The 26,891-nt window shown below is 43.9% G+C and overlaps 1 protein-coding gene and 1 long non-coding RNA gene across 8 annotated transcripts in view; one reads left to right on the top strand and one right to left on the bottom strand.

Moving 5' to 3' along the window:
- The window catches only part of ANKRD6 (ankyrin repeat domain 6), a 186,918-nt gene that overhangs the window by 54,863 nt on the left and 105,164 nt on the right, over positions 1-26,891 (bottom strand). For 4 of the 7 annotated variants that reach the window (XM_047734453.1, XM_047734462.1, XM_047734458.1 and 1 more), the window contains exon 2: positions 12,382-12,646. In XM_047734453.1, the coding sequence (XP_047590409.1) occupies positions 12,382-12,501 (120 nt within the window). In that variant the 5' untranslated portion in view covers positions 12,502-12,646. Of the gene's footprint in view, positions 1-12,381; positions 12,647-16,008; positions 16,138-20,722; positions 20,937-21,830; positions 21,851-26,891 lie in introns of those variants that run through there. The other 3 variants (XM_047734457.1, XM_047734454.1, XM_047734456.1) reach the window with 3 other exon arrangements.
- LOC125102864 (uncharacterized) lies at positions 12,529-22,050 on the top strand. Its single transcript, XR_007128217.1, has 3 exons — positions 12,529-12,616; positions 12,725-12,905; positions 21,788-22,050. It is a non-coding gene; the product is annotated as an uncharacterized LOC125102864 (long non-coding RNA).

The raw sequence follows: 26,891 nt of genomic DNA, 5'->3' as shown, positions 1-26,891 counted from the left end.
TAATTTGCATTCAGTAAAACTCACCTTTTCAAATTATTCAGTCAGATGTATGTAAATGTACATAATCATATGACCACCACTACACAAAAGATATAGAAGATTTTCATTGTTCCCAACCCCTCAATTCCTTCCAACTTCTTTTCAGTCAGTCCCTTCCAGCGTCCTGGACCCCTGTTTTCCATTCTAATAGTTTTGACTCTTCTAGAATATCACATGAATGGAATCATATAGGGTGTGGCCTTTGTGGTTTCAAATTCATAATGCTTTTGACACTTGTTTATATTGTTTCCTCTATCCCTTTTTATTGCTGAATAGCATTCCCCAATGCGCCTGTCAGTTCAAGGGTAGCAGTGAGGTTTACTTGAAGGAGCTTTAACTGCTGCCAATGATGGAAGCTTGGCAAATCCAAACTCTGCAGGGTAAGCTAGCAGGCTGCAGACCTCTGCAAGAACCGCGGCCTCACCCCAAGCCCCAAGGCAGTCTGGAGGCGGAACTCTCTCTTCCTCACAGGAATCTTTTTGTCTTCAGACGCTAACTGATTGGATAAGGCCCATCCACATTTTGGAGGATAATCTGCCTAACTCAAAGTCTACTGATTTAAGTGTTAACCTCAGCTAAGAAATATCTTCACAGAAACATCTAGAATAATGTTTAGCCAAATATCGGGATATCATGGCTTAGCCAACATAATTTTACATACATAATTTTACATACATAAGTTTCTAGGGACTTGCCTGTGGTTTTACAACATAAAATTAACTATCACACAAGATCACAAAGATTTTATCCTGTTTTCTTCTATAATTGTCATAGTTCGTAGTTTCTGCATTTAAAGCTATGATCCATTTTAAGTTCACATTTCCATGTGCTATATTACATTCCCCCTTTTTTTGTGTACAGATGTCCAGTTGTTCCAACACCATTTGTTGAAAAGACTGTTCTTTCCCTGCTGAACTGCCTTGGCGTGTTTGTCAAATATCAATTGACCACATGTGCGTAGATCTATTTGAGGACACCCTATTCCGTTCTCTTCATCTTGTCTGCCTTGATTATTGTAGTTGTATAGCAAACCTGGAACTCAAGTAGTAAAAGCCTTCCAACTTTGTTCGTCAAAACTGCTTTGGCTAGTCTAGGGCCTTTGCATTTTCATATAAATTTTGGACTCAGCTTCTCAACATCTTTTTTTTTTTAAAGATTTTATTTATTTATTTGACAGAGAGAGATCACAAGTAGACAGAGAGGCAGGCAGAGAGAGAGAAAGGCAAGCAGGCTCCCTGCTGAGCAGAGAGCCCGATGCGGGACTTGATCCCAGGACCCTGAGATCATGACCTGAGCTGAAGGCAGCGGTTTAACCCACTGAGCTACCCAGGCGCCCTCAGCTTCTCAACTTCTACCGAGAAAGCCTATAATGGTCATTTATTTAAGGCTGGAAATTGTGCTCCACAGTTGTCATCTCATTTAGTCTTCACAGCAACCCCACAAGGTTGGGATTGTCCTCATTTTTCAGACGAGGACACTAGTGACCTTGTGTCCTCTGCTCAGGACTCACTGCCTGATACTCAGACCCTGATCTTCAGAGCAGGAGGTGGCCACTGTGGCATCGGCTGTGTCTCCTCCTGATGGTTACCACATCCAACACTAAGCACGGTTCTAAGTACTTCGCATATATTGATTTAGTTGCCTAAACAATCTAATGAAGTAGCTACTGTTATTTCTTACTCATTTCAGAGGTAAGCTCCCCAGGATCACAGAGGTGGGAAGTGTGCTGGCATCTGAACCCAAGGTTGTCCGGTTCCCACATCCACGATCACACCTTCCCTCTACACTACACAGCCTTGGTAGGGAATTTCAAAGTGAATACAAAACTCTGGGAATGGTGTGCATGTGGCATGGAGAGGGGGTTGCGGGAGAGAGTTGGTGGTGGAAAAGCCCCTTTGGCCTAACTCCTTCCACAAGACAGCCTTGTTCTCTCTGTGCACCAATGGGGAGGAAAAACCTGGAAGGAATGGCTGACGCTCATACTGGAAGGAGCAGGGACAGTTTAGGCACTGGAAAAAGGGGCAGGCCTTGCCCTAGGTATGGGCCTCAGGTTCCCTTCCAGGTCTGCTTAACTGGCCTTGACCCTGTTACTTCATGTTCAGCAAGTCCCTTTCCTTAATAGCATGGCAGAGACAACAGCAAAGGCTTCTCAGAGCCACTGGGAAATTTTCATTGAGATAGTATATGCAGAGCACGGGTCCAGTGCTTCTATGAGTACTTGAACACAACTTCAATCAACTTGATTTTATGTTTGACTAATTACTAAGGTGGCATATGCTTATTTTAATAAGTGGAACAAGGAGCACCTGGGTGGCTCAGTTGGTTAAGCATCAGACTCTTGATCTCAGCTCGGGTCTTGATCTCAAGGTTGTGGGTTCCTGTCCTGCATTAAAAAAATCAATAAATTGGGGCGCCTGGGTGGCTCAGTGGGTTGGGCCTCTGCCTTCGGCTCGGGTCATGATCCCAGGGTCCTGGGATCGAGCCCCGAGTCGGGCTCTCTGCTCTGCGGGGAGCCTGCTTCCTCCTCTCTCTCTCTGCCTACCTCTCTGCCTACTTGTGGTCTCTGTCTGTCAAATAAATAAATAAAATCTTAAAAAAAAATCAATAAATAAAAAAGGAACAATACAATGGAAAAATCTGTAAAACAAAACTAATCATCTTCCACACCAAGTAACCAACATTAGCAGTCCCCTGGGTTCCACACGTTTCTCCCTGCTCAAGCAAATACAGGCATGTTTGCAAAGAGAACTGGATTTGTTTTTTAACCAAATGACATCATACTGTACCCATCACTTGTTACCTGGCTTCTTCATTTATCAGTGGATATAACTGGTCAATATAAGTTCTAACTCTCTCAATTTCTTTGTGCATAGTATATATGCAAATATGCAAATTTACATAGACATGTCCATAAGACCTTAAGTTCTCTCTTTTTCCTTCCTTCCGGCCCCTCCTTCCGTACCTCCATGAAGCACTGCCACGTGGCCACCTCCTCCCTCAGTTTTCGGATGTTCCCTCTGCAGTAAACCCTGGGGGCACGCTCTTTGAACAAACTCCTTGAGGCCATGGTCTGTACTCCTAAGTGTCTAAATCCCTGTGTCACCACTCAGGGGTAGTGGCGGGTGTCAAGTGGATATGTGACAAACATTACTTCTATGAATAGAACCATTTTTCTTCCTAAATACATTTGTATCAAGTAACCTCTGTCCGTTGCTTTGGGAGGAAACAAAAGCTACAGTGAAACATCCCAGGATCGGCTTCCTGGAAGCTCTGCAGAAAGACCCTTCACGTGCGGATTGCTAGAGGCTCACCACCCTTGCTACATGATCGGTGCTTGGCGACGAGATGCACAGCGTTTATCCAAAGGCAAAATAACTACTGGTATTGAAATAACGAAACTAAGTTGTATGGAAAGATTTTTAAGCAAAATGTGAGATGACTGTGGAGAGAATATGTTCACGTAAAACCAAGGCTTTCTTGAAAAGAAAAAAAAAATCCTGCTTTCTGTTTTAGTACCAAATATCTCAGGCATTATCCAATGGTGGAACAACTTGAAAAGACAGAGGAGAGAGAAAATTAGGAGGCAGAAGGGGCTGTGCTGGGCCACCAGGAACTTGTAAAAGGGGAGGGATGTGAAGGAGTGAAAAGAAGGGAGGATGGCCTGGGCTTCTGCTTGAAGACTGAGCCAACGGGTGCTCTCCATCAACAAAGGGACCATGGGAGAAGGACTGGGTTTGGGGAAGGGCACAGGGTAACTGCTGTGTATTCAGATCTGAAGTAGTTGTGAAGAACCCATGCATCATTCAGATAAAGATGCCCATGAGGGCAGCCCAATGGATGGATCAGGAGATAGAGAGGAACAGGTGCCCGGCCAGAGCTGGTGAGTCAAGGTGGGTGTGCAGAGTGACAGCAGATGAGGGCTGAGAGCCCCAAGGAAAGCCAGCTTTGGAGGTAGAAATAGCAAAAGGATTTGGAGGAGGCAGTGTCAGAGAAGAAACCAGGAGGCAGAGCATCAGGGAGCCAGGGGAGCTGCACTGGCGGTGGGGGGGAGGGGCATCACACAAATTCTAGCTGGGTTCCCCAAAACAGGTCTTTTCCCCCCATCTTGTTCACTGGTATAAAGTAGGCACTCAATTAATACTTGCTGGATGGGTGAGATAATGGATAACCCTAGTTAAACCTAGGGTTAGGGTTAGGGTTAGGGTTGGGGTTAGGTGAGAGAGTGCCACAGAAGCGAGGGGTCAAGAGCCAAATTACTGGGAGATCCTGAGCTTCCATGCCTAACAGCCAATTTACTCCAGGATGTTTGTGACTCAGGATAACCACTGACCATGTCAGGTTTCCTGTTCTAACTGAAAATGTGTTGGTCAACACAACACAGAAAATAATGGGTCTTAATATGAAAATTGTGCAAACAGCTAATCAGAGTTCTCAGTGAGCCTCTTAAAACATGACTTATAAATTTTTACATGTAGTTTCTACCCAATTCCAAACTCCCAACTCCATTAACTCTGAGGACTTGTCCTGTGCACAACTCCACCCCTACTTGGTGGATAAGGTATTACAACCACACACTATTAGCTACCAAGCAAAATCTCCATGAGAACAGAAGATACTGCCCTTGTCAGAGCCCTGGTTTAACAGAAAGGACATTTACATGGGAGCCAGGGTGACCTGGTTCTGGTCTCAGCTCTGGCACTTTCTAGCTTGTACCAGTCACTCCCCTTTGGGGTCCTCCCACTTCCTCACAACTCTAAAAGAAAAATCTGTCTATGTATATGTCACGGGGTACTAGAGCTGAGCAACACGAATGTGAAAATAATTTGCAAGGTGTAACAGGTTGCACCCATGTACAATACCATTACTGGGATACTGCTTTGTTAAAATACCTGTGGCAGCTAACGTTCCAGGCAAGAAAACATTGGCAGATTACATCTACCATGTGCAAGGTGACAAAGAAGATATTCTAACAAGAAGTAGCCCATAGGAAGTCCACAATCCAAAGTTATAAGCCACATGGTTGAAACATGCTGGCTTAGAGCAAGGACGCTGGAACAAGATGGCCAGGGTTTGAGTCCCAGTTCTGACACTTTCTAAGTGAAACTTTGGATGGGTTAGTTACCTAACCTTGTCTTACCTCACTTTCCTCATCTGTGTAATGAGGATAATGAAGGTGTGGTGAGGTTCCCACCAGTTAATCACTGAAGAGCTCCTGTAAGACGGGTTCTTGCAGGAGAAGCTTGCACTATTGAAGCACAAGCAGTTTACACTCAACAACACTATTTTCTTCCTTCAACGCGGGCCTTACTGTGTGAATCCTGTGCTGGGCGCTGCATATGTTGCGCCCACTTAGATTGCATAACGGTGGCGACTCACATTCTCACACTTAGTCCTTATGGAAAGGCTTGAAGTTTGGGGAGGAGTCTGAGGCGCCTGGCTGGCTCAGCTGGTAGGGCACATGACTCTTGATCTTGGGACTGTACGTTTGCACCCCACATGGGGTGTAGAGATTATTTAAAAATAAAATGTTAAGGGGTGTCTGGGTAGCTCAGAGTCCATTTAAGTTTCTCTCTCCCACCCATGAGCACGTTCTCTCTCTCTCTCTAAAACAAATAAATCTTAAAACAAATAAAATCTATTTATTTATTTGACATAGAGAGAGAGAGAGAGAGATCACAAGTAGGCAGAGAAGCAGGCAGAGGGGGAGGGGGAAGCAGGATCCCTGCTAAGCATAGAGGCCAATGTGGAGCTCGATCCCAGGACCCTGAGACCATGACCCGAGCTGAAGGCAGAGGCTTAACCCACGGCCACCCAGTCGCCCCAGAATAAAATGTTTTTTTAAAAAGTTTGGTTAACAGTTTGAAAGTCATGAAGTGAAGAAATTTGCCTGCGTCACTGACTCTCAGCCAGTGGTGATTTTGCCTCCCAGGAGACACTTAGCAATTTCTGGAGACATTCCTGGTTGTTACAACTAGGGAGAAGGGGGTCCTACTGGCATCTAAGGGGTAGATGCCAGAGATGCTGCTCAACATTCTACCATGCATAGGACCAAGTCCCACAAGAAGAACTGGGTGACCCAAAATGTCAATGATGTGGGAGTCAAGAAACCCTGGCCACATTAACAAGTAGGTAATAAGCAGTGGAGCCGGTACTCGTACCAAAGTCTTTGGATTCCAAATCCATTGCTCTTCTTCTGGGCCAAGCACAAAGAGATGTGGGAGATTAACTCAGACCCAAGTCAGAATGATAGTCCAGGGGGAGTTCTGAGTACCCAGTAGAGCAGTATCCAGTTATTAGAGAAACAGAGTGAATGGGCAGCATTTCACCAGTTGAGAGGAGAGAGAGTTCCATGCAGGATACCTCTTTGAGAGCAACTGACTGATCCAGGTTCCGAATGAGCAGGCCTTATAGGGGCAGAGTGGGCACATAATGCTTTTCGGGAGGTCTTGCAGGGAAGAATCTACAAACTGAGTTTCCCAACAGCAACTACCGTAAGCTCAAGACAATAAAATACTGCCTTCAAATTTCTGAGGCAAAATCATTCTCAGGTTTCATACCAAGTTGTCACTTAAGTGACAGGTTAGAATACCACGTTGTCACTTGATTGACAGGTTAGAATAAAGATAATTTTTTCAGACATGCAGACTCTCAAAACATTTATCTTCACGTTCCCTTGCTTTGGAAGTTACCAGTCACAAGCACCACCGAGGTAAGGGTGACATGGTTCCAGCAAATGGGATCTAGCACAGGGGAGAGGTGAAAGGAATTCTCAGGATGACTCTGTTCAGGCAGAACTAGAGCACAGATCAAACTGGAATAATGGTAAGATGGATGGTTCCAGAAGGGATAGCTCAAGGGAAATAAAACTGACAAATACATGATAGGATTAATTATGGAAAATTGTACTAAGAACTGCTTTACAGAGTTGTTGGATGGTAGCGGGCACTCTTAATTATACATTTGAATAAAACTAAACAAATAAAAAAATTAAGGCAATTATGAAGTCCAGGAAAAACAGCAAGTTATATAAAAATGGAATTATAATTAATTATAGTATAATTCTTGGCTCACCAATGAACAGCAATTACATAATCACAGTAATTATGAATCTGATCAAGACTGTAATATAACTAGATTGAGAGAATATGGAAGAGAAAGGGGCAATAGATTATGTCTAAAGTTGATCAATCTCTCCCATGCACTCATTCTCAGGAAGACATCACAGCTGTGCTATTCAATACAGTAGCCAAAAGCCACATGTGGCATTTTAATTTTAGTTAATTAAAATTAAATTTGAAATTCAGCCACAAGCCACATTCTAGGTACTCAATAACCATGTGTTGCTACCCTAATAGATAGCACAGATACAGAACATTTCACCATCACAGAAAGTTCTGTTGGATAGTGCTATACTAGAGGGTATATCACATCAAACCAAGGAAGTAAACCAAGAAAGAAAAAACATGAGGAGATCAACATATATGAAAGTGATAAGTGAAATCCCTAGGATAATAGTGAAGAGTGACACTTGTCAGAAGGCCCTAAGGACCACCAGTCTGGACTGAAATAGGGGAGGGGGCTCCAGAGAACATCTCTCCAAAGAGACTCAGCGGAAAGACTACCTAACACATCAGAACACCCAGAGAGCAGATCAGCAACTGAGTTTTAGGACAATTTGGGATATGTACACACAAAATCAAGGAAACAAATACAGGACAATTATTATTATTTTTTTAAAATATTTATTTATTTGACAGAGAGACACAGCGAGAGAGGGAACACAAGCAGGGGGAGTGAGAGAGGGAGAAGCAGGCTTCCCACCAAGCCGGGAGCCCGATGCGGGGCTCGATCCCAGAACCCCGGGATCATGACCTGAGCCGAAGGCAGACGCTTAACGACTGAGCCACCCAGGTGCCCCCAGGACAATTATTAACATCAGAGTAAAGGAATTATTACAAAGAAAAAGAAAGGAAACATAATGATAGTATACTCTACATGGTTCAGCTATAAATAAACTGGTTAAGGGGCGCCTGGGTGGCTTAGTCAGTTGAACATCTGATTCTTTTTTTTTTTTTTAAGATTTTATTTATTTATTGACAGAGAGAACACAAGCAGGTGGTGGATCACAAGAGAGAGACAGGCTCTCTTCTGAGCAGGTAGCCCGATGCGGGACTCAATCCCGGGACCCTGGGTTCATGACTGAGCCGAAGCAAGAAGCTTAATCGACTGAGCCACCCAGATGCCCCAAGAATGTCCGATTCTTGATTTCAACTCAGATCATGATCTCAGGGCTGGATCTCAGGGATCCAGCCCCACTTCAGGCTCTGTGCTCAGCAGGGAGTCTGTTTTGAGATTCTCTCCCTCTCTCTCTTTTTCTCTGACCCTCCCCCTGCTCTCTCTCAAATAAATAATAAATCATTAGTATAAGCAAATAAATAAACTGGTTAACTTAATGTAAATATCAAATGCTGATGTCACCTAAGTAATGACAAAACTATATTTGAGAAGACAGACAGGCACGTGTGAGAGCAGGGAAGAGAAAGAAAGTTAAATCTTAGATCATCGGTTTTCATATCATTACCGGAACAGATAATGCCTAAAATGGAAAAAATCATGATTGGGCAATATCAGGATATCATTTAGGAATGTAAACACTAAAAGAAAATACCCAAAAGACTTGAAAGTAGTTGGCTATGGAGACTCAGAGATGGAATAGAAACATAGTAAAAGTATTTGACACTTCAATCGAGATGTAGGTACAACATAAAAATTAAAGTAATACCTACTGTTTTTTAAAGTTTTTATTTTAATTCACTAGTTAATATGCAGTGTTCCATTAGTTTCAGATGTATGATATGTGATTCAGCACTTCCATACCTCAACCGACAAATGCACTCCCTAATTCCCATCACCTATTTCTCCCTTTCCCCCTCCCATCTCCCCTCTGGTAATCTATCTATGTATCTACCTACCTACCTATCTATCCATCCATTCACCCACAAATATATGTAATCTTTTCTTATAAGGCTGAATAATATTCTGTTATATATATGTGTGTACATCTTCATTATCCATTCATCTATCAGTGGATACTTGGTCTGCTTCCATATCTTGGCTACTGTGAATAATGCTGCTATAAACATAGGGGTGCATGAATCCCTCTGAATTAGTGTTTCTTATATTCTTTGGGTAAATACCCAATTGTGCAATTGCTGGATCATAAGGTAGTTCTATTTTTAACTTTTTGAGGAATCTCCATTCTGTCTCCCGCAGGGGCTGCACCAGTGTGCCTTCCTCCCAATAGTACAAGAGGGTTCCTTTTTCTCCACAACCTCACCAACACTTACTGTTTCTTGTGTTGTTGATTTTAGCCATTCCAACAGGCGTGAGGTGCTATCACATTGTGGTTTTGATTTGCATTTCTGTCATGATAAGTGATGATGAGCATCTTTTCATGTGTTTGTTGGCCAACTGTATGTCTTCTTTGGAGAAATATCTATTCAAGTTTCCTAACCATTTTAAAATTTGATTATTTGTTTTTTGCCTGTTGAGTTTTCTAAGTTCTTTATATATTTTGGATACTAACCCTTTATTAAATATGTCACTGGCAAATATCTTCTTGCATTCCATTGGTTGTATTTTAGTTCTGTTGATCACTTGCTTTGCTGAGCAGAGCTTTTTATTTTGATATAGTCCCAACAATTTATTTTTGCTTTTGTTTTCCTTGCCTCAGGAGATATATCTAGAAAGAAGTTGCTAAAGCCTAATGTCAAAGAAGTTACTGTCTGTACTTTTTTAGGATTTTTATGGTTTCAGGTCTCACATTTAGGCCTTTAATCCATTCTGAATTTATCTTTGTATGTGGTGTAAGAAAGTGGTCCAGTTTCACTCTTCTCAATGTAGCTGCCCAGTTTTCCCAACACCATTTGTTGAAGAGATTGTCTTTTTCCCATTGTACATTCTTGCCTCCTTCACTGATGACTAATTGAGCATATAATTGTGGATTTATTTCTGGATTTCTTTTCTGGTCCATTGATTTCGATGTCCACTTTTTTTAAGACTTACATATTTATTTACTTCAGAGTGGTGGGGGGGGCAGTGTAGGGGGATGGGGAGAAGCAGAGGGCAAGGCAGAGAGCAAATCTCAAGCAGACTCCCTGCTGAGCATGGAGCCTGATCCAGGGCTCGATCTCATGACCCTGAGATTCATGACTGGAGCTGAAACCAAGAGTCTGATGCTTAGCTAAGTACGTCACCTAGGCGCCCCATGTGTCTATTTTTGTGCTAGTACCATACTATCTTGATTACTGCAGCTTTTAATATAACTTGAAGCCCAGAATTCTCATTGCCTCCAGCTTTGCTTTTCCTTTCCAAGATTGCTTTTGCTATTTGGGATCTTTTGTGAATCCATACAAATTTTAAATTATCTGTTCTGTTATCTGTTCTGGTTCTATGAAAGATGTTGTTGGTATATTGTATTGAATGTGTACATTGCTTTGGATAGTATGGACATTTTAGCAGTATTTTTTCTTTCAATCCATGAGCAAAGAATATCTTTATAATAAATATATATTTGGTTTTAGTACCCATTCCTGGATCACAGCTCCCCCAAATCCTTGGAATTTCCTAAGTGATAAGAGCAATGGGAGCATCTTTTGTTACAGTAGTTGGTCATTCGTCCTTAGTTCCTGAAATAGCTCCAGAGCCAAAAAAAGTGAAAGAAGAGTGTTCTTCATAATAAGCCCCTTTCAACCACACCTGAATTTTTGTTAATGAGGTAACTTTTGGAAAGCCCCTAAGGATGGGGGCTGGTTGCCTGGGGAACCAACCTTGATTAGAGGGCTAAACTCTCTGTCCCATGCCCTGACCTCCAGGGAGAGCGGTGAGGCTAGAGGTTGAATGTCAATCAGCAATCACCAATGAAGCCTCCATGAAAATCCAAGAGAATTCAGCAATCTTCTGGGTTAGTGAAGACATGGAGGTGCTGGGAGGGCGGTGCACTCAGAGAGCACGGAAGCTCCGTGCTCCTTTCCTCATACCTTGCCCTACGTCTCTCTTCTAGCTGGCTTATCCTCAGTTATATCCTTTCATACTGAACTGCTAATCTAGTAAGCAAAATGTCTTCCTGAGTTCTGTGACCAGCTCTAGCAAATTAATTGAACCCAAGGAGGGGGTGGTAGGAACCCTTGTTTTATAACCAGTTGGTTAGAAGCACAGATGACAACCTATACTTGGCGACTGCATCTGAAGGGGTGCTGGGGTGGGGGGAGGCACTCTTGTGGGACTGAGACCTTAAACTGTGAGACCTGTGGTCATCTCCAGGTAGAGAGTGTCAGGGTTGAGGTAACTGCTTGGTGGTGTCAAAATAGCACACGTCAGAATCATGAAATATAGAGACTGCAGAGGAGTAACTGAAAGTGTATGCCGGCCAACCTTTGCCACCAGTGGTCAGCCACTATCATTTGAAAACGAAACTTTGCTTCTCACCACAGCCCCATCTGAGGGGGCCTGGAAGGTTGGTTTGGGGCCAGACTCTGCAGGTACAATTAGCAATTCTGCAATTCAACAGCTGAAGGACCCTGAGTAAGTGACTTTTATGATTCTGTGCCTCAGTTTCCTCATCTCTATAGTGGGGATGAAAAAAAGAACCTCGTCTAGAGGACTGTAAAGTCCTTAGAGCAATATCAAGTGCTCAATAGGCATTTTCCACAAGCATTATCTTCTCTTTGTATTCTAACTTGTCACTTAACTCTGCAGCCTGACCTTCCTCTGTTTTGCTACAAAACCGCCCCTTGGCCAGTATGTGCTCTCATTTCCCACATGTTATCTGTTGGTGAGGTGTAAGCAATGTCCTCTAAAGCTTACCAGACATTTTTACTGACCCATATGAAATGAAAGCCCAAAGAGATGGTGGCCATCATCTGGTCCAAGCTTGTCACTGTACAGACGGGGCCAGTGAGGCTTTGAACAGGAGATGGGCTACCCTATCCACAAGCTGGTCTAATGTGATTATTATACAAACATTCTCCCCAATAAGTTTTTGTGCCCCAATTTCTCCAGAGAGATCTCTTGTCCATTTAGCCAAAGAAGTAGATGAGAAAAAGCCACCTTGTGATTTTAAAGACTGTTAAATGCTAATTACAAGCCACTCCATTTGAAAGATAGCATTGAAAGCATTTTAATCCCCCTTCCTTCTCTCCAAACTGCCATCACTAGAAAAAACAAAAAGCCAGTTCTATGAAAGCTTCAAGCCAAACCGAACAGTTGTACAGACAATGGTTATTAAGAGGTAAGCTTTTTCCCAGGGAATGGTTAAAGCGTTTTTCCCCCCCTTCTTGTTACCTTGGTAACTGCTACCTTGGCGCCCTTGTTGATGAGCTGAACCACATTCTCTGCTTGGCCTTTGTACGCAGCTATGAGAAGGCGTTCTGAAAGCGCAGCGACCGCATCCTGCTGGCTCATGAATTAGGAGAGAAAGAGGTTTTCAGGAACGCAGTAGACAAGTTCCTTCGGCTCAACACGATGCCACTGGCCCGGGCAGGCACCCACGGGAAAAGGTGCTCCTGAGCGCCAGAAGGTGCCTTTATTACTAGGCCATTTTGGGGACCTAGGGGTTACAAAACAAAGTTGTCATTAGCACCACTCCGCATACAGCACGGGCCACACCTCGTCTCTCTGATTTCAGGGCATCTGCTGGGGGCTCCTGGCAGGGGACGGAAGCTGGGCAAAGATGGGACAAGCATGAAGCACATTCTGCACACCAAAGCTCCTGAACCTGGAAACAGAAGGCAGCAGAATGTGCCAATCTCCCTCCCTTCTTCCTGCTTCTGGGACATTCTCCAGAGGATTAGAACCAAAACCGTGAGGTCTGTTCTGTACGTCCATCCTAGGTAACAGGGACCTGATATAATCCCACCAACATCGCGGGGTTCCCAGGCCTGCCTTTGGCGGGTGACTGTGCTGTGTATGGTCACAAAGGGCCTTGGGACCAAGTTTTGTGGGTCCACCACGGCTGACATGCTGCTTCTGCTGGCAGGTGAAGGTGCGTGGACCACACCTCACAGAGACCCTGAGGACTGGGTTAAATCCTTGGGATTCTGTCCCAGCATTTACTGCAGTTCTTTTGCTTCATCCTTGTCTCAATGTAAACAGTGCAGTTTCCTGAGTTCTGGGACAGATGGAGAACTGGGCGCCGGCCCGGGGCCATCTCCCAGTTCCAATTATTGTCGGAAAAACCCACTTTGGGAACAACGAGGGTGCTACAAACACTGACAGTGTGCATTGCCAGCTGCACCAGGAGGGGCTGGTGGTGGTGTTTCCGAGCTTAACAGGAAATAAAAGGCCTACCAAAACCACCTAGGGGGCTCGAAGCCCCACTCAGAGCAGTGATCAGGAGGTAGTAACTAGTAGTCAACCTCTTCTTTCCACCAAATGGCAAATGAACAGACTTCTAAAGACTGACTCCTATCAGTAGCCCTGGACCACCATTAGAGCAAACCAAAGCCATTGGTAATTATGTCAAAAGTAAAGGATTCGGGGCTCCTGGGTGGCCTAGTCGGTTAAGCATCTGACTCTTGATTTCGGCTCAGGTCAAGATTTTAGAGTCCTGGGATGGAGCTCCATGTTGGGCTCTACACTCAGCAGGGAGACTGCCTGAGGTTCTCTCTCCCTTCTCTCTCTCTGCCCCAACCCCACTCAAACGAATTAAAAAAAAAAAAAAAAAAAAAAAGGCCAAACTGCCAAACACCCTGCTCTGCTCATTGGAAGTGCAACAAACCTGGAGAAGGAATGTTCCAAAGCAGAGGACTCCTGTTAGTCACAGTTAGAGGTCCCTGGACGCACCAGAAATATTGACTGAATGAACGAGCCAATGAAAGAATAACATTGACACTCAAAACAGAGAAACAGAACTAGAAATGCCACTGGAAATTCCTAGGGTCCCCCTGAAAGACAAGTTTGGGCTCTATGTTTTCCAGACTGTTCCACTGTTTAGAGTGGTTTGTTTTTATAAACATTGGATACACTGTTCCTTCAGATAACATGTGGTACCTTCAAACCAGTAATACTGAGCTTCTGCTCCGTTTGTCCCAATACTGCAAAAGCCCAAATGGCAGGAAAATTCTATACTCTCCCTCCACAACCACATTCTTCCACTTAAACTCATTTGTTTCTTCGCGCACTCAACGGCCACCTTCCCGTACCCGAACTTTTCTTGCAATGGGTATCTGAATGTCTCAACTACAATAGCCCAGTTCATACAAATACTATGATCATGACTAAAATTTCACTCATTTTACTTCATAGCTTAGCTCCTGGGGCTAGAGATGTCCTTGGTGCAAACTCAGTACAGCGCATCCGCCAAGGTCATGAGCTGCAGACCAGCAGCGCTGTCCAGTCTCCCCAGCAACAGACGCATGGGTCAGCAACAGACGCATGGGTCAGCAGGCCCACAGTACATGGACAGCCACTCCCCTCCTATCCCAGACAATAAATTCGGCTCTCAGACACTTATTGCCATGGTTGCAGGCTTCTGAGATAGCCTTGTTTACATAATTACCTTTGGTAAACAGCCCTTTGCAAATCCAGTGCACATTACTATTCCTTTTTTTTAATAGAAAAATATTACAATTGAAAAACGTTGGCCAAACAGAATTTTTAAAAATTTATTATTATTATTATTATTTTTGCTTTTCAGTTCCCCCTATTTAAGAATGACATGCTCCCCACTCCCCACTCTTCACTCCACCCCACCCCTTCCACCATGGCCAATGCCCAGCCTGCCTGAGACACAGGGCAACTCCAGGACACGTTGCTTATAGGGGTATGGATACTCCCCCCAACTGGAATTGCACAGAAAACTGCCTGCAAAATCAGGAACAGAATCCCAGGGTTCCAGTTACCAGTCTTCAGCCAGCACCATCCCTTTGTGCTTGGGCATCTCAAGTTCATTCTCGATTTAGATCCAGCAAGAGGCTCACTGGTAGAACCTCTAGCATTCACCTACAGTTGCATTCACACACAGGGTGGTGGGAAAGGATCAAAGTGAGCCTTCTTTTTGGCTTCCTTTCTATACCTCCATCCTTTTGGAGTAAGGGCATACTCAGCTTCTGTCTGACACCTCTGAACTGACAAATCAGACCAGGCAGAGGTGGGCTGAGGGAAAGCAATGAGGAGGATGGAAGACCCCAAAAAAGGAGTGGGGGATGGGAGGAATAGAGAGGTGACAATCAGTCTGCAATCGATGACTTAAACTCCACTGCCAACCTGTTGGGTGCCCGGGCTGCAGCAGCCCCATGCCCTCATTAAATCTGAGCCACCTCTTCCAAGTAGATCAGCTATCATTCAAGACACTTCCCACTGCTGGTGGTGAGGAATTTCTTCTGCCCCACATTTACCAATCACATCCCTCTTTGTCACAATGCTCACTTTCACAGGGCTCCAGAGAAAAATATTAAATGCAAACACGCTTCCAGCTCTTTAAGCAGAAATGAAATAAATCCATGATCATAAATATTCAATGAGCATCCTGAATCCAGAAAGGTATTTAGGTTCCTAAGAAAGATCTCCCTCCCTTCTCCCAGCCCACTGCCCCGTTTTCACTGCATTCCAATTTGCCAATGCTTTTTTTCTCTCATCACGAATGCCAGAAGGCCATACAGCTGCTTGGTCTGTGATGCAATCTGTTTTCTTTTTATAGCAAAAGGTCTATGAGGTTTGCTTTTGCTGTTTTCTTGAGGATTTACCACAAAGTCCCCTGGAACCAATATCCCCAAACCACTACAGTTTCCTAACAGACAAAATATTCTAGAAGAGACTTGCAAACAAAGTCCTAGCCAGGACCTTATGCACAGCCCACCCAGAGACAGTCCACAAGCACCCAGAACCAGTGGTTAGGGAGCACCATCAATTACAATAACTCGCTTTGCACCGACTCCTCAAAACCCTATAGCGAAGAGAGACTGTACTCACATCCGGGGGTCTGTCCTCCCCATTCTACATGGTGTTCTGCTGCTGGGTAACTGCTGTCAATTCTTTCCTGGAGAGATCATTAGCTTCCTAGGGTTGTCATGCTCAGTGGGTATGCAATGATTTACTTGCCTTTTTCCCTTGAGCTTCCTCTGCCAACTCTGGCCAAATCACATCTAAAAGCTTATTAAGACATCCACTCAGCTCACAATGTCTTGTTGCTTCCTAGTCTGCTCATCACAGCTTCTGAAAGTCTTGGGTCTTCAGGTCTTGTCGGACTGCTCCCTTCCGCCGGCAGAGGACCTGTAACACTACCCTATGTCAGGGAGTGAGTCAGGGAAGAGTCAGGGAATAATTCACAAATGGGCAGAATGATTTTCAGTGATGCTCAGATGACAGAGAAATGAAGTTTGCATCTGCCAGCAGTCATGCCAGGAGAAGAGATGAATGTGCATGTCATAAGGGAGGGAGAAGGCAGGCAGAGTCAAAACCTGTAATGAACTGCCTTTATGGTAACAGGGAACAGCAGAGATCCAGATACTCCTCCCTCCTCGGCAGAGAGTTCCAGCACTGTGACTGCAGCAGCACAGGAGTCAAGGCGCTGGGAGAGCAGCTGTTTCAGTGTTTCGTAAGCCCAGAGTTTGTCTCACAAACAATCCTCTAAACAGAGTCTCTGCGGAGAGGGCGTAGGGAGGAGACAGGGAGCAAAGCTGTTGAGTTTTGATCAAGTGTCGTCAATGGCCCTAAACATCACAGGGGTGTCCTCCAGACCACTTGTTGAAGCAGCAGGAAACTAACTCCCAACTTGAGCAGTCATAGAAAGGAAGAGGGTTTTCACTTTAACTTGAGCCATATTACCATTTTTTCCTTATTTTGAAAGCCAGAATTGTTGGTCCTAAAGGTGGGAATGTTACTCTGCCTGTGTAAACCCTCTAAGCACCTTCCCTGCTCAAGGCTTTGCCCCTACTTCCTTGAGGGTAGCAGTTCTTATGGGCAACAGGCTGGGATTCTGCTTTGGCCATTATTTGGCTTATACCAAGGGAAGAACAGCCAGACTCAGGGTAGTGCATTACAGAGAGACTGAATTCCACTGGGGAGACAAGGTGCCAGTAGAATGATAAGCTTCTTTTTAATACACAGCAATTGTAGTGGTTTAACCTAAAGTGATCACTGCTGGGATACTGCCATCATGGCCTCACAAGTGAGGTCAGAACACGGAGCAATGTGACTCACTCCCTGCTCTAAAGAAACTGGCCCCGATAGGTCTTACCGAAGCCCCAAAGGCCAGATGCCAAATGAGAAAAGCAAACCGAATGTGACTGAGGTACAGAGAAACGAGTGGTTACTTTTGTGGGACATTTCCTTCTTCTGAGAGTATGCACCCCACAGGTAGGGACCCTCAACATAATATTATCAGTGAGGACAGTACGGCTCTGGCTATTCACAGAGACTGGGGTCCCCAAATGCTATCTGCAAAAGACGGGGACAAACGGGGCAGAACACCCTCTTAAGCGAGCCCAAGACTCATTTTACACACTTCACTGTTGCAAAGGAACAGTGTGCTTATTTCTGGTGCCACATGAAGTTCAGGACTTCCGAATGTGACAGTTACTGAGTCGTTGAAATAATTACCTTCAAAGGAGGCTTCCAGAGGCTGTTACAGTAAAGGCTGCAGAGTGACATGCTCTACCATCAAGGAAAGCAGCTAACACACATAAAATTAGTATCAGAGCCTTAAGGATATCACTGAATAAAGTTATGATTGACAGAAAGCTTGTGGTATAGAGACCTCTTCTTTTTACATGGGAAATCATTACACATTGACTGCCCCATGCTGCTAGATCACCAGAGCCCCCAAGCTGGGGCTACCAAAATCACATATACTGATACCCACGTGCTCAAAAGCCACACCAGGTTATCGCTGAGCCTTCTTTCCCTAGACAAGGTGATTATGCCCTCATCTGTGCTCTTACAGTCTTCTGTAAGCTCCTGTTATGGGCTGAGTTGTGTGTCCCCCCCCCCCCCCGCAAATTCATATGTTGAGGCCCTGACCCTCAGTGTAACTGTACTTGAAAATGGTACCCTTCGGAGGTAAATAAGATACAGTGAAGTCATAAGGACGAGGCCCTGATTTGTTAGGATTGGTGTCTTTATAAGAGAGACATTAGAGACTCTATCTAATCACAATCCTATCTGCCCTCTCACACCCATTCTCAGAGGAAAAGCCGTATGAAGACATAGCAATAAAGTGACTACCTGCAAGGCAGAAGGAAAGACCTTACCAAAAACCAAACCCTGCTGGACCTTGATCTTGGACTTCAGCCTTGAGAACTGTGAGAAAATAAATTTCTATTATTTAAGCCACTCAGTCTACGGTATCTTGTTCTGGCAGCTTGAACTAAGACAACTTCCCTTACGGTGTAGTTGCTCACATGGGCTCAAGGTTGATATCGCTCAGACTAAACTCCTTGAGGACAGGAACCCTGTTTTGGTTATCTTGTATTCCAGTGCCTGGTGTACTTCCTGGAATATAGTTAGCCTTTGAAGTCTGTTAAGTGGATGACAGGAAAACTAAGAACTAATTGCTTTTTCTAGTCATTAACTCGTCTGTAGGAGCCTGTGGATCTCATGAGAAAAAGAGGAAGTGTCTACCAATTCAGCAAACCATTTTCTCCTTCCCCCACAGATGAGGCAGGCTATGGCTCCTGAAACTCCAAGAGATAATAAATGGACGTAGTCATTCTCCTCTCTCCCTCCCTCCCCCAAATAGAGGACAACGGCTCTTCCGGCTCTTCTGGGGATAAGAATTACCGATCTGGAGAATTACCAATCTGGTGACAGACCCCGCAGGTCCGTCAGCACCACAAGCCTTGGGCTGCACCACAGCCACTCAAGAATTTTCTTTTTGCCATCCTCAATGCCTGTTGGGTAAAACTACAAATGCTAAAGAAAAAACAAAACAAACAATGCCAAATTATAATAAAACCAATCCCCATGTAATAGTCTACCTTCCACGCATATGTTTCTCCCATCTACTTTTTTTTTTTTTAAGATTTTGTTTATTGTTTACAGAGAGAGACATCGCTAGAGAGGGAACACAAACAGGGGGACTGGAAGAGGGAGAAAGCAGGCTTCCGGCCAAGGGAGCCTGATGTGGGGCTCCATCCCAGGACCCTGGGATCATGACCCCAGCCAAAGGCAGATGCTTAATGACTGAGCCACCCAGGCGCCCCTACCACCCACTTCTTAAATCTGCTTTGATCAGGCTTCTTTCTGCCCCCAGTTTTCCCACTAAACTGTTTGTTGTTGACGTTGTACTGTACTATGTATTTATTGAAGAGATAGGCACAAAAAGAAACTGGGAGGGAGAGCTTCCTTGCTCAGTGTGCTAGGGGTGAAAGGAGTCAGCAAAGTTCTCACAGAGGAGGGCAGGTGTGCGATGAGTGGTGGAGGATGTGTAGGACTTTGTTAGCTAGTGAAGAGGAGAGGAAATGGGCAGAAGAAACAGCAAGAGCAAAAAGGCGGAGTGGTCTGGAAGTGCATGAGTGGGAAAGACAAGTGAAGAGACTATTGCAGGTGAAGCTTGTAGTATGTGGGTGATGACCCAGAGATCACGTTGCAAAATATGGGCTATGAAAAAATTTTCATATCATGCTAAAGATTGGTTTGTATCTTGCATTTGTGATGGGGAGCTCTAGAAATTGGTAAGCAGAAGAGAAACTAGTCATATTTTTACTCAGAATTCAAGATTTCTAAGAATTGCATTAATTATAATTATGGGTTCATGTTACACTTTGAAGATTATATGCACATGGCTTTCTTTCTGGTTCTTCCTTTGTATATTTCTTCTTTTATTCCCTTCCTCCTTCCTCTTTTTATTTTAATCAAAAGATCTTATTTTTTAGATCAGGTTCAGGTTTACAGAAAACTGAGCAGAAAGTACGGAAGGTTTCCATGCACCCCACCCAACCAACCACCAGTTCCCTCTATCATTAACATTTTGCATTGGTGTGGAAAATTTGTTACAATTGATGAGTCAATGTTAATACATTATTATTAACAAAAGTCCATGGTTTATATGAGGGTTCCTTCTTTTTGCTGCAAGTTCCATGGGTTTGGACAAATGTATAATGAGGAGTATGTATGATTACAGTAGCATACAGAATAGTTTCATGCTGACAGAAGTGCTCCCCACCTACTTCTCTCTCCCTCCCCAACTCTGACAACCACTGAACTTAATACTATCCCTATAGTTTTGCCTTTCCCAGAATGTCATGTAGTTGGAATCATATAGTATATAACCTTTTCAGTTGGCTTCTTTCACTTAGTAATATGCATTTAAGGCTCCTCCATACCTTTTCATGGCTTCATAGCTGATTTTTGTTATCACTAAATGATATTCCATTCTACAGATGTACCATAGTTTGCTTACCCATTCACCTATTAAAGGATCTCTTCATTGCTTCCAAGTTTTAGCAGTTACGAATAAAGCTGCTCTAAACATTCATGTGCAGGTTTTTATGTGTCATATTTTTTTTAAAATCTCATTTGGGTAAATACTAAGGAATAGCACTACTAAATCATATGTTAAGAAAATGTTTAGCTTTATAAGAAACTGCTGTGCTGTCTTCCAAAATGGCTATAACATTTTGCATTTCCACCAGCTGATTTTACATTGACCTGATTGCCAAATGCAATGGTAACTTTCAGTTCTTACCTTATGTGATTTCTCTGTTGCATTAGGCACTGCTACCATTTCTTCATCACATTTCCTTCACCTCTGGTTTCTGTGACCCAGTGTCTCCTCATTCTCCTACCATCCCTTGAACTATTTTTTTTTCCTTTCATTCAAGGGCTCTTCATTTACTGGTCCTTTAAATGTTGCAGGTCCCTGAGATTCTATCCCTGATTGCCTTCTCCGCTCATCTTCTCTAGAAAATCTCTGTTACCCACCTCCCCACCCCCCGCTGTTGCTGCCCACATGCTTCCCTGCTGCCTAGATACGGACTTCTTTAGCCTCAATCACTTTCTCTGAAGCTCCATATTTTAAGCACCCAACCATTTAAAGACATCTTACTTGGATGTCCCCTATCAACAAGTCCACACCCAAATCATCACCTTTCTTTCAAACCCAGTCCTTTTCCTATACCCCTATTTTGGTGAGTAGCTCGACCTTTCATCAATCTGCTTATTTCCCTAAGCTGGAACACTCCCCCCATTCCTCTGATTCTCCTTCCCCCGCCCCCACATTCCAAAAATTACCAAATCCTCCTGATTTGAGACAGTAATACACAGAGATTAAAAATGAGAATTTTGAGGGGTGCCTGGGCAGTATAGTCAGTTAAGTGACTGACGCTTGGTTTCAGTTCAAGATGTGATCTCAGGGTTGTGAGATCGAGCCCTGCCTCTGGCTCCACGCCCAGTGTGGAGTCTGCTTGGGATTCTGTCTCCCTCTCCTTCTGCTCCTCCTGCTTGTGCTCATGCTCTCTCTCACATACAAATAAAGTAAATAAATTTTTTTAAAAATGAGTCCCTAGGTCACATTCCTGGGGCTCAAATTCCAGCTCTGCCATTTTCTTTGGGCAAGTTTCTAATGACTCTAAGCCTGTTTTCTCATATGTAAAATAGAGTAACAATTCTTAACTCATTGGGTTGTTGAAAAGACTGAACGAGATAATACATACCCTATACAATGTCTGGCACAAAGAAATTGCTCAGTAAATATAAGCAAGGCTGTATGATTGATATTTAAATGTTCCTTGTTCTGTTCTCTCTTCTCTAGCTGCACTGCCACTGCTTTGATCCAGGATGTCATCGTTTCTTACCTCAACTATTGCAGTGGTCTCCAACTGGATGCTAATGATGTTTCTTGAAATTCTGCTTGTGATTATCTAAACTTGAAAATTGGGATAAGAAAGGTGAAGTGAGTTTTCAGGTTGTGTAATGGAATCTGCTGCTGCAGAGGAGTTTTTACCGAGGGAAAAGTAGGCCAGACTAATGTTCAGGATTCTGACAGTGAGTGTGCTTTGGCCCAAAATGCATCTTCAATAAAAGATAACTGTAGAAGTCAATGTAACCTGTCCAGATAGTTGTTAGGACTTATTAAACTTGACCTTGAGGGAAGATGGAGCCATTGAGCCATCAGTGTTAAATTCTCTCTCCTCTGACTGGTCCTTAGAAGATCACTTGAGCCAATAAGAGAGAAATTCCCCCTCCTGATGTGTCAGTGTTAGAAGAACAAGAGTAATGAGAAACTTCTCTTCCAGTTTGTTTCAAGATGACAAAGATGGAACTCAGACAGATGAGCCGCAATGTAGGAGTCCCTGCGTCTGCCTATATGCCAGGCAATAGTCAGCCAGGTTGTGGCAAGTCTTTAGTGCCAATCATTTTGTCTTTGTCTATGGCCTCTCATTCTCTGTGCTTCTAGTCAAGAGTCTTTTATGACAAGATCTTATGGGGGCTGTGGAGACTGCTGATCACAGGACAGAAATCAGCATGCAGAAGCTGCCTCCCACGGCAGTCCCCCTGCTGCAAGTCCTGCCCACTCCCTCCTCACCTCGATATATGTTATCACTCTCAGAATGCTCTTTGCACAACAAATGTGATCGTGCTTCGCCTTTGCTTATAACCCTCAATGACTCACGTTCCCCCAGAACAAAGTCCAGAGAGACACAAATCCACACACGGCCTGGTCTTTCCTCTATTTCCAACCACCTGCTCTGCTGACACCCCACCCACCCATCCTGCATCCTGGCTTCGCCACACTGGTACTCAGAACCTTAAAACCACCAGCCTGCCACTTTTGCTTACAATGCTCTTTAGATCTTTTCCAAACTCCTTCTTACCCTTCCAACCTGAATCAAGTTGTCCTTCTCTCAGAGGATTCCTCCAATGCTTCTCCATCCTCCATGTTCCCAAGGCTCAAATCGCAGGTACCCTGAGCTCAAATCCTGGCTTGTCTATTTATGTTGGGCAATGTATTTAATAAATCTACGTTCATTTCCTCATGTGTAAAATAGGAAGAATAACAGTTTTTACCCATTGAGTGGCTGCAAACATCAAATGAGGCTAATACAAAATAATGTAACTTGTAAGTCTCCCTGTAGGTATTTACCAAACTGGACTGCAATTGCATGATGTCAGTATTCTTGGCCTCTCCTCCTACCTTCTGATTAAAAAGCCTTCTCCACTCAGCTGCTCTTCTAAGGACACTGTCCCAGCCAGAGAGGCTCCTGGGCTTCAAGATGCAGAATTAGAGGACTTCACTTCAGTAGAGAAGTGAAAGGAGAAGGTTGACTTGTGAAGGGAGGCCAAGCTAATCTGTATAACAAAGAGCTGGGCCAGCAAGAACTGCCATGCAGGTTGGAGGATGGAACAAGAGCTTCTTGGGGGGTGGTAAACAACAGGTTTCTTCTTCTTTTTTTAAAAGATTCTATTTATTTATTTGACACAGAGAAAGAGAGATCACAACTAGGCAGAGAGGCAGGTGGGGGGGGGGGGGGGGAAGCAGGCTCCCTGCTGAGCAGAGAGCCCATTATGGGGCTCCATCCCAGGACCCTGAGATCATGACCTGAGCCAAAGGCAGAGGCTTAACCCACGGAGCCACCCAGACGTCCCCAATAGGCTTCTAAACATCGCGGAATGTGAAAGAATGAGGGAGAGGAAATGGGATATGAAAATTGTTACTAAGAGTTTATGAATCGAGTTTCCTTTAATATTTTAAAAGCAACAAGTAAATGATTACCCCGTTTTAAAAAATTAATTTTGGATTACGATTATTTGAAGATATCCATACAAATACTAGACCATAAGAGAAATGAAATTCTTTAGGGTTTCCCTTGTTTCTAACGTCTTTGCTCTCAGACTCAGTTCTCTAGTACAGGGGCTGTGTCTCGTTCCTTTCTGTAAATCCAGTGCAAGCACACAGCCTGGTGTGTGGTTTATGAACAATAAACACTTGCTGAACAAAGAAACATGTCTACGCTTATACAACTGGATCATCAGCTCCTATGAACAAGTCAATGCTCTTATTTTTCCGTGTGTCCAAATAAATCATTGAAAGTTGCAGTGAGTTGAATGGTGGCCCCCCCGCAAAGGATACGTCCATGTCCTAATCTCCAGAGCCTGACTGTTAAATTATATGACGAAAGATATAGGATGTTAAGGATCCTCAGAACAGCCGGTCACCCTGGATTATCTGGGTAGGTCCCAAATGCAATCATGTGAATCCTTAGAAGAGAAGCAGAGGGAGTTTTAAGACCGAAGAGGAGGCCGTATGACCCCAGAGGCAGAGATTAGAGTGAGGAGGCCACATGCCACCTGGAGCCATCAGAGGACAGAAGAGGAAAGGAAGAATTGTCCCCTAGAGCCTCCACAGGGAGTACAGCCCAGCTGACCCCTTGATTTCAGACTTCTGGCTTCCAGAATGTGAGAGAATAACTTCCTATTATTTTAAGCCATTGAGTTTATGGTGATTTGTTATAGCAGCCAGAGGAAAGTAACACAAATGCCCTTATACATAATGGATGTTCAATAATTCTTTGTCATTTACCTGTCGGGGGTCACTTACAATCATAAACTGTGCTTCCTTTTCAAAGTCACTCACCCACACATACATGGCCAAGAGCCAGGACTCTACTAAGTCACTTCAACACTTGTGATGCTGTTGTAACCAAGGGATCCTTCACTGCTGTCTCAGGGACAGGTTCCAGGGACTGTCTACTGACTACATATTCCAATAGAATGTTCTTCACTCCTTCCTTCAGAAAGGAGATAGTACAGTAGGGAAGCACTTGATAATGAATTGGAGGGTGGAGAGCCACCCTCATGGGGTCTCGCCAGCTGGCAGCCACTCAGGCTGAGTACTCAGGGGTCGACCTGCAGGAAACACTGCTAAATTGAAAAAGAGCCATGGTAGACTCTCAGCTCCTAATTCTGAACCACAGTGCACACATACGCACGCACGTGCACACACATACCCCAATTATAAAGTTGTTCTGCCAGCCAAGAATTAAGTGAATGCAACCCTGCAGACATAGTCTCAAATATGATAAAGGGAAGTCTGGGATTAACATGAGTGTCTACTCAGAAGTAAACACCACAGTGACTCGCCACTATAATTTCAGTATTTTTCCCCCACTATGTTCCTCGGGGAACACAGGCCTTCTCTCAAAGGCCTTCTCTCAAAGCTTTGCTCAAAGCTGGAGAAGGTCTCCCAGTTGGCAAGCCCATGACCCTTGCAGGAGACCACTCACACACACAGAGAGACTGCTTCTACTTATCAAAGTCTGCTGTGTGATCTTCCAGAAATTATTGTTTTTAAGTCTGCTGGACCGAGTTTTCATACGAGTGATCCCATTTTGACCAATTGCTCTGTCAACGAGGTATTAACATAATAACCATCTGGTACTACGATAGAGACTATGATGCATGTCATCCCTCCTTCCCAACTCCCATTTCCCCTAATCCACATGACTTTCTGCAATAGCTCTTTCAAAATCTGCAACTTTCAGCAAGCATGACTAGGTTAGATGTGATTTGATAGTAATACTGTCCATCACCTACAAAAGGAAACATCCAGTGTTCTGGAAATGCTGGTACTCCATCACTTGTTTCCAAGCCACTGTTTGCAAAAAGACTATACACACATGGTTTTCCCATCTCAATTCCCCTTTAAGAGTGGTTGAGGTAGAAGTAGGTAGAAGCAAGGGGAGAAGAAGGTTATTTAAACACTCTACCCACAGAGTGTGCTTCGTGACTTTGGGAAAGTTATGTAACTTTCTTGGGCCTTAATGTTCTCATCTGTAAAATGGGGATAATAATGGTAGCTACTGGCTTCATCAGGCAGCTGAAAGAATTACCTGTGGGTATAGATGACAAGCACTTCACATAGCACCTGGCACAGAGTAAGGAAGGACTCAGGAAATACTAATTGTGCATGTGTGCATGTATAAAGTCAACCAGAGGCTAAATTCTTCAATTAGATTACCAAATCCTTCCTATCACTTAATCCTTCTTCCATCTTTTCTGTGTAGTTCCCAAGAGCTCCCCCAGGGAGAGTTTGGTCCTTTGGCCTTACTCAGTATACAACATGACACAGCGTTTGGCTTCAGCACAGACCTTTGCTGGGATCAAGTGACCCTGGAAGAGAGAAATTAGGACTTCAAGTACAGCTGGCCGTCAGGGAGGCTCTGCAGCCTCTCCCCGTACTCGAGCCATCAAGTACCGGAGACATGTGCATGCTTGGAAAGATGGACTCTGGCCTGGTAGATGCTGCATCCCAGGTCAGTGAGGACCTGTTTATTGGGTGGAGGGCCATCTTCAGGGGAATGCTCTGTTTGAAGTCAGCTCTCCTCATGTTCAACCTCTCTCTCTACCCCTAGTTATTCCTCAGCTCAAACTTTTTCTCAAACTGGTTATTGTTCATATTTTAAGTTTCAGTCATAGATTAACCATGAGCAAATTTGGTCCGAATTCTTTTGCTAAATTACATCACATGGCAAACCACACCTAGTTGTCATCAGCATCGGTTATGGTGCATTATTTGAAATTAAAATTCTGCCACATCTTTACAAGGAAAAGAGGTTCCTATAGTGAAGGCAGCAGATACAAAAATGACACCGACCTTGAATTGCTTATTATATGCCCAAATTAGTCCCGGAGATATTTATCCCCAAGAGTTTTAAACAATCTTAAAATAGTTAGGTCTCTCAGGAATTTCTCATTATTATCACAGTCAAATTATTTTCACAATGAAAATATATTTAATTAGTTGAGCTTCAGCAGTCTTCAGGAGATAGGGTCAACCTGAGAAATTACAAATGAGACCCTCTGTGTAAAATCCCAGGTGAAGCCCATGCCCTACCTCTTCTGATAGGTTTTCTCAG

The sequence above is a fragment of the Lutra lutra genome, chromosome 6 (genome assembly GCF_902655055.1).
Source record: "Lutra lutra chromosome 6, mLutLut1.2, whole genome shotgun sequence".
NCBI lineage: Eukaryota > Metazoa > Chordata > Mammalia > Carnivora > Mustelidae > Lutra > Lutra lutra.
This window is presented reverse-complemented; position numbering and strand designations above follow the sequence as displayed.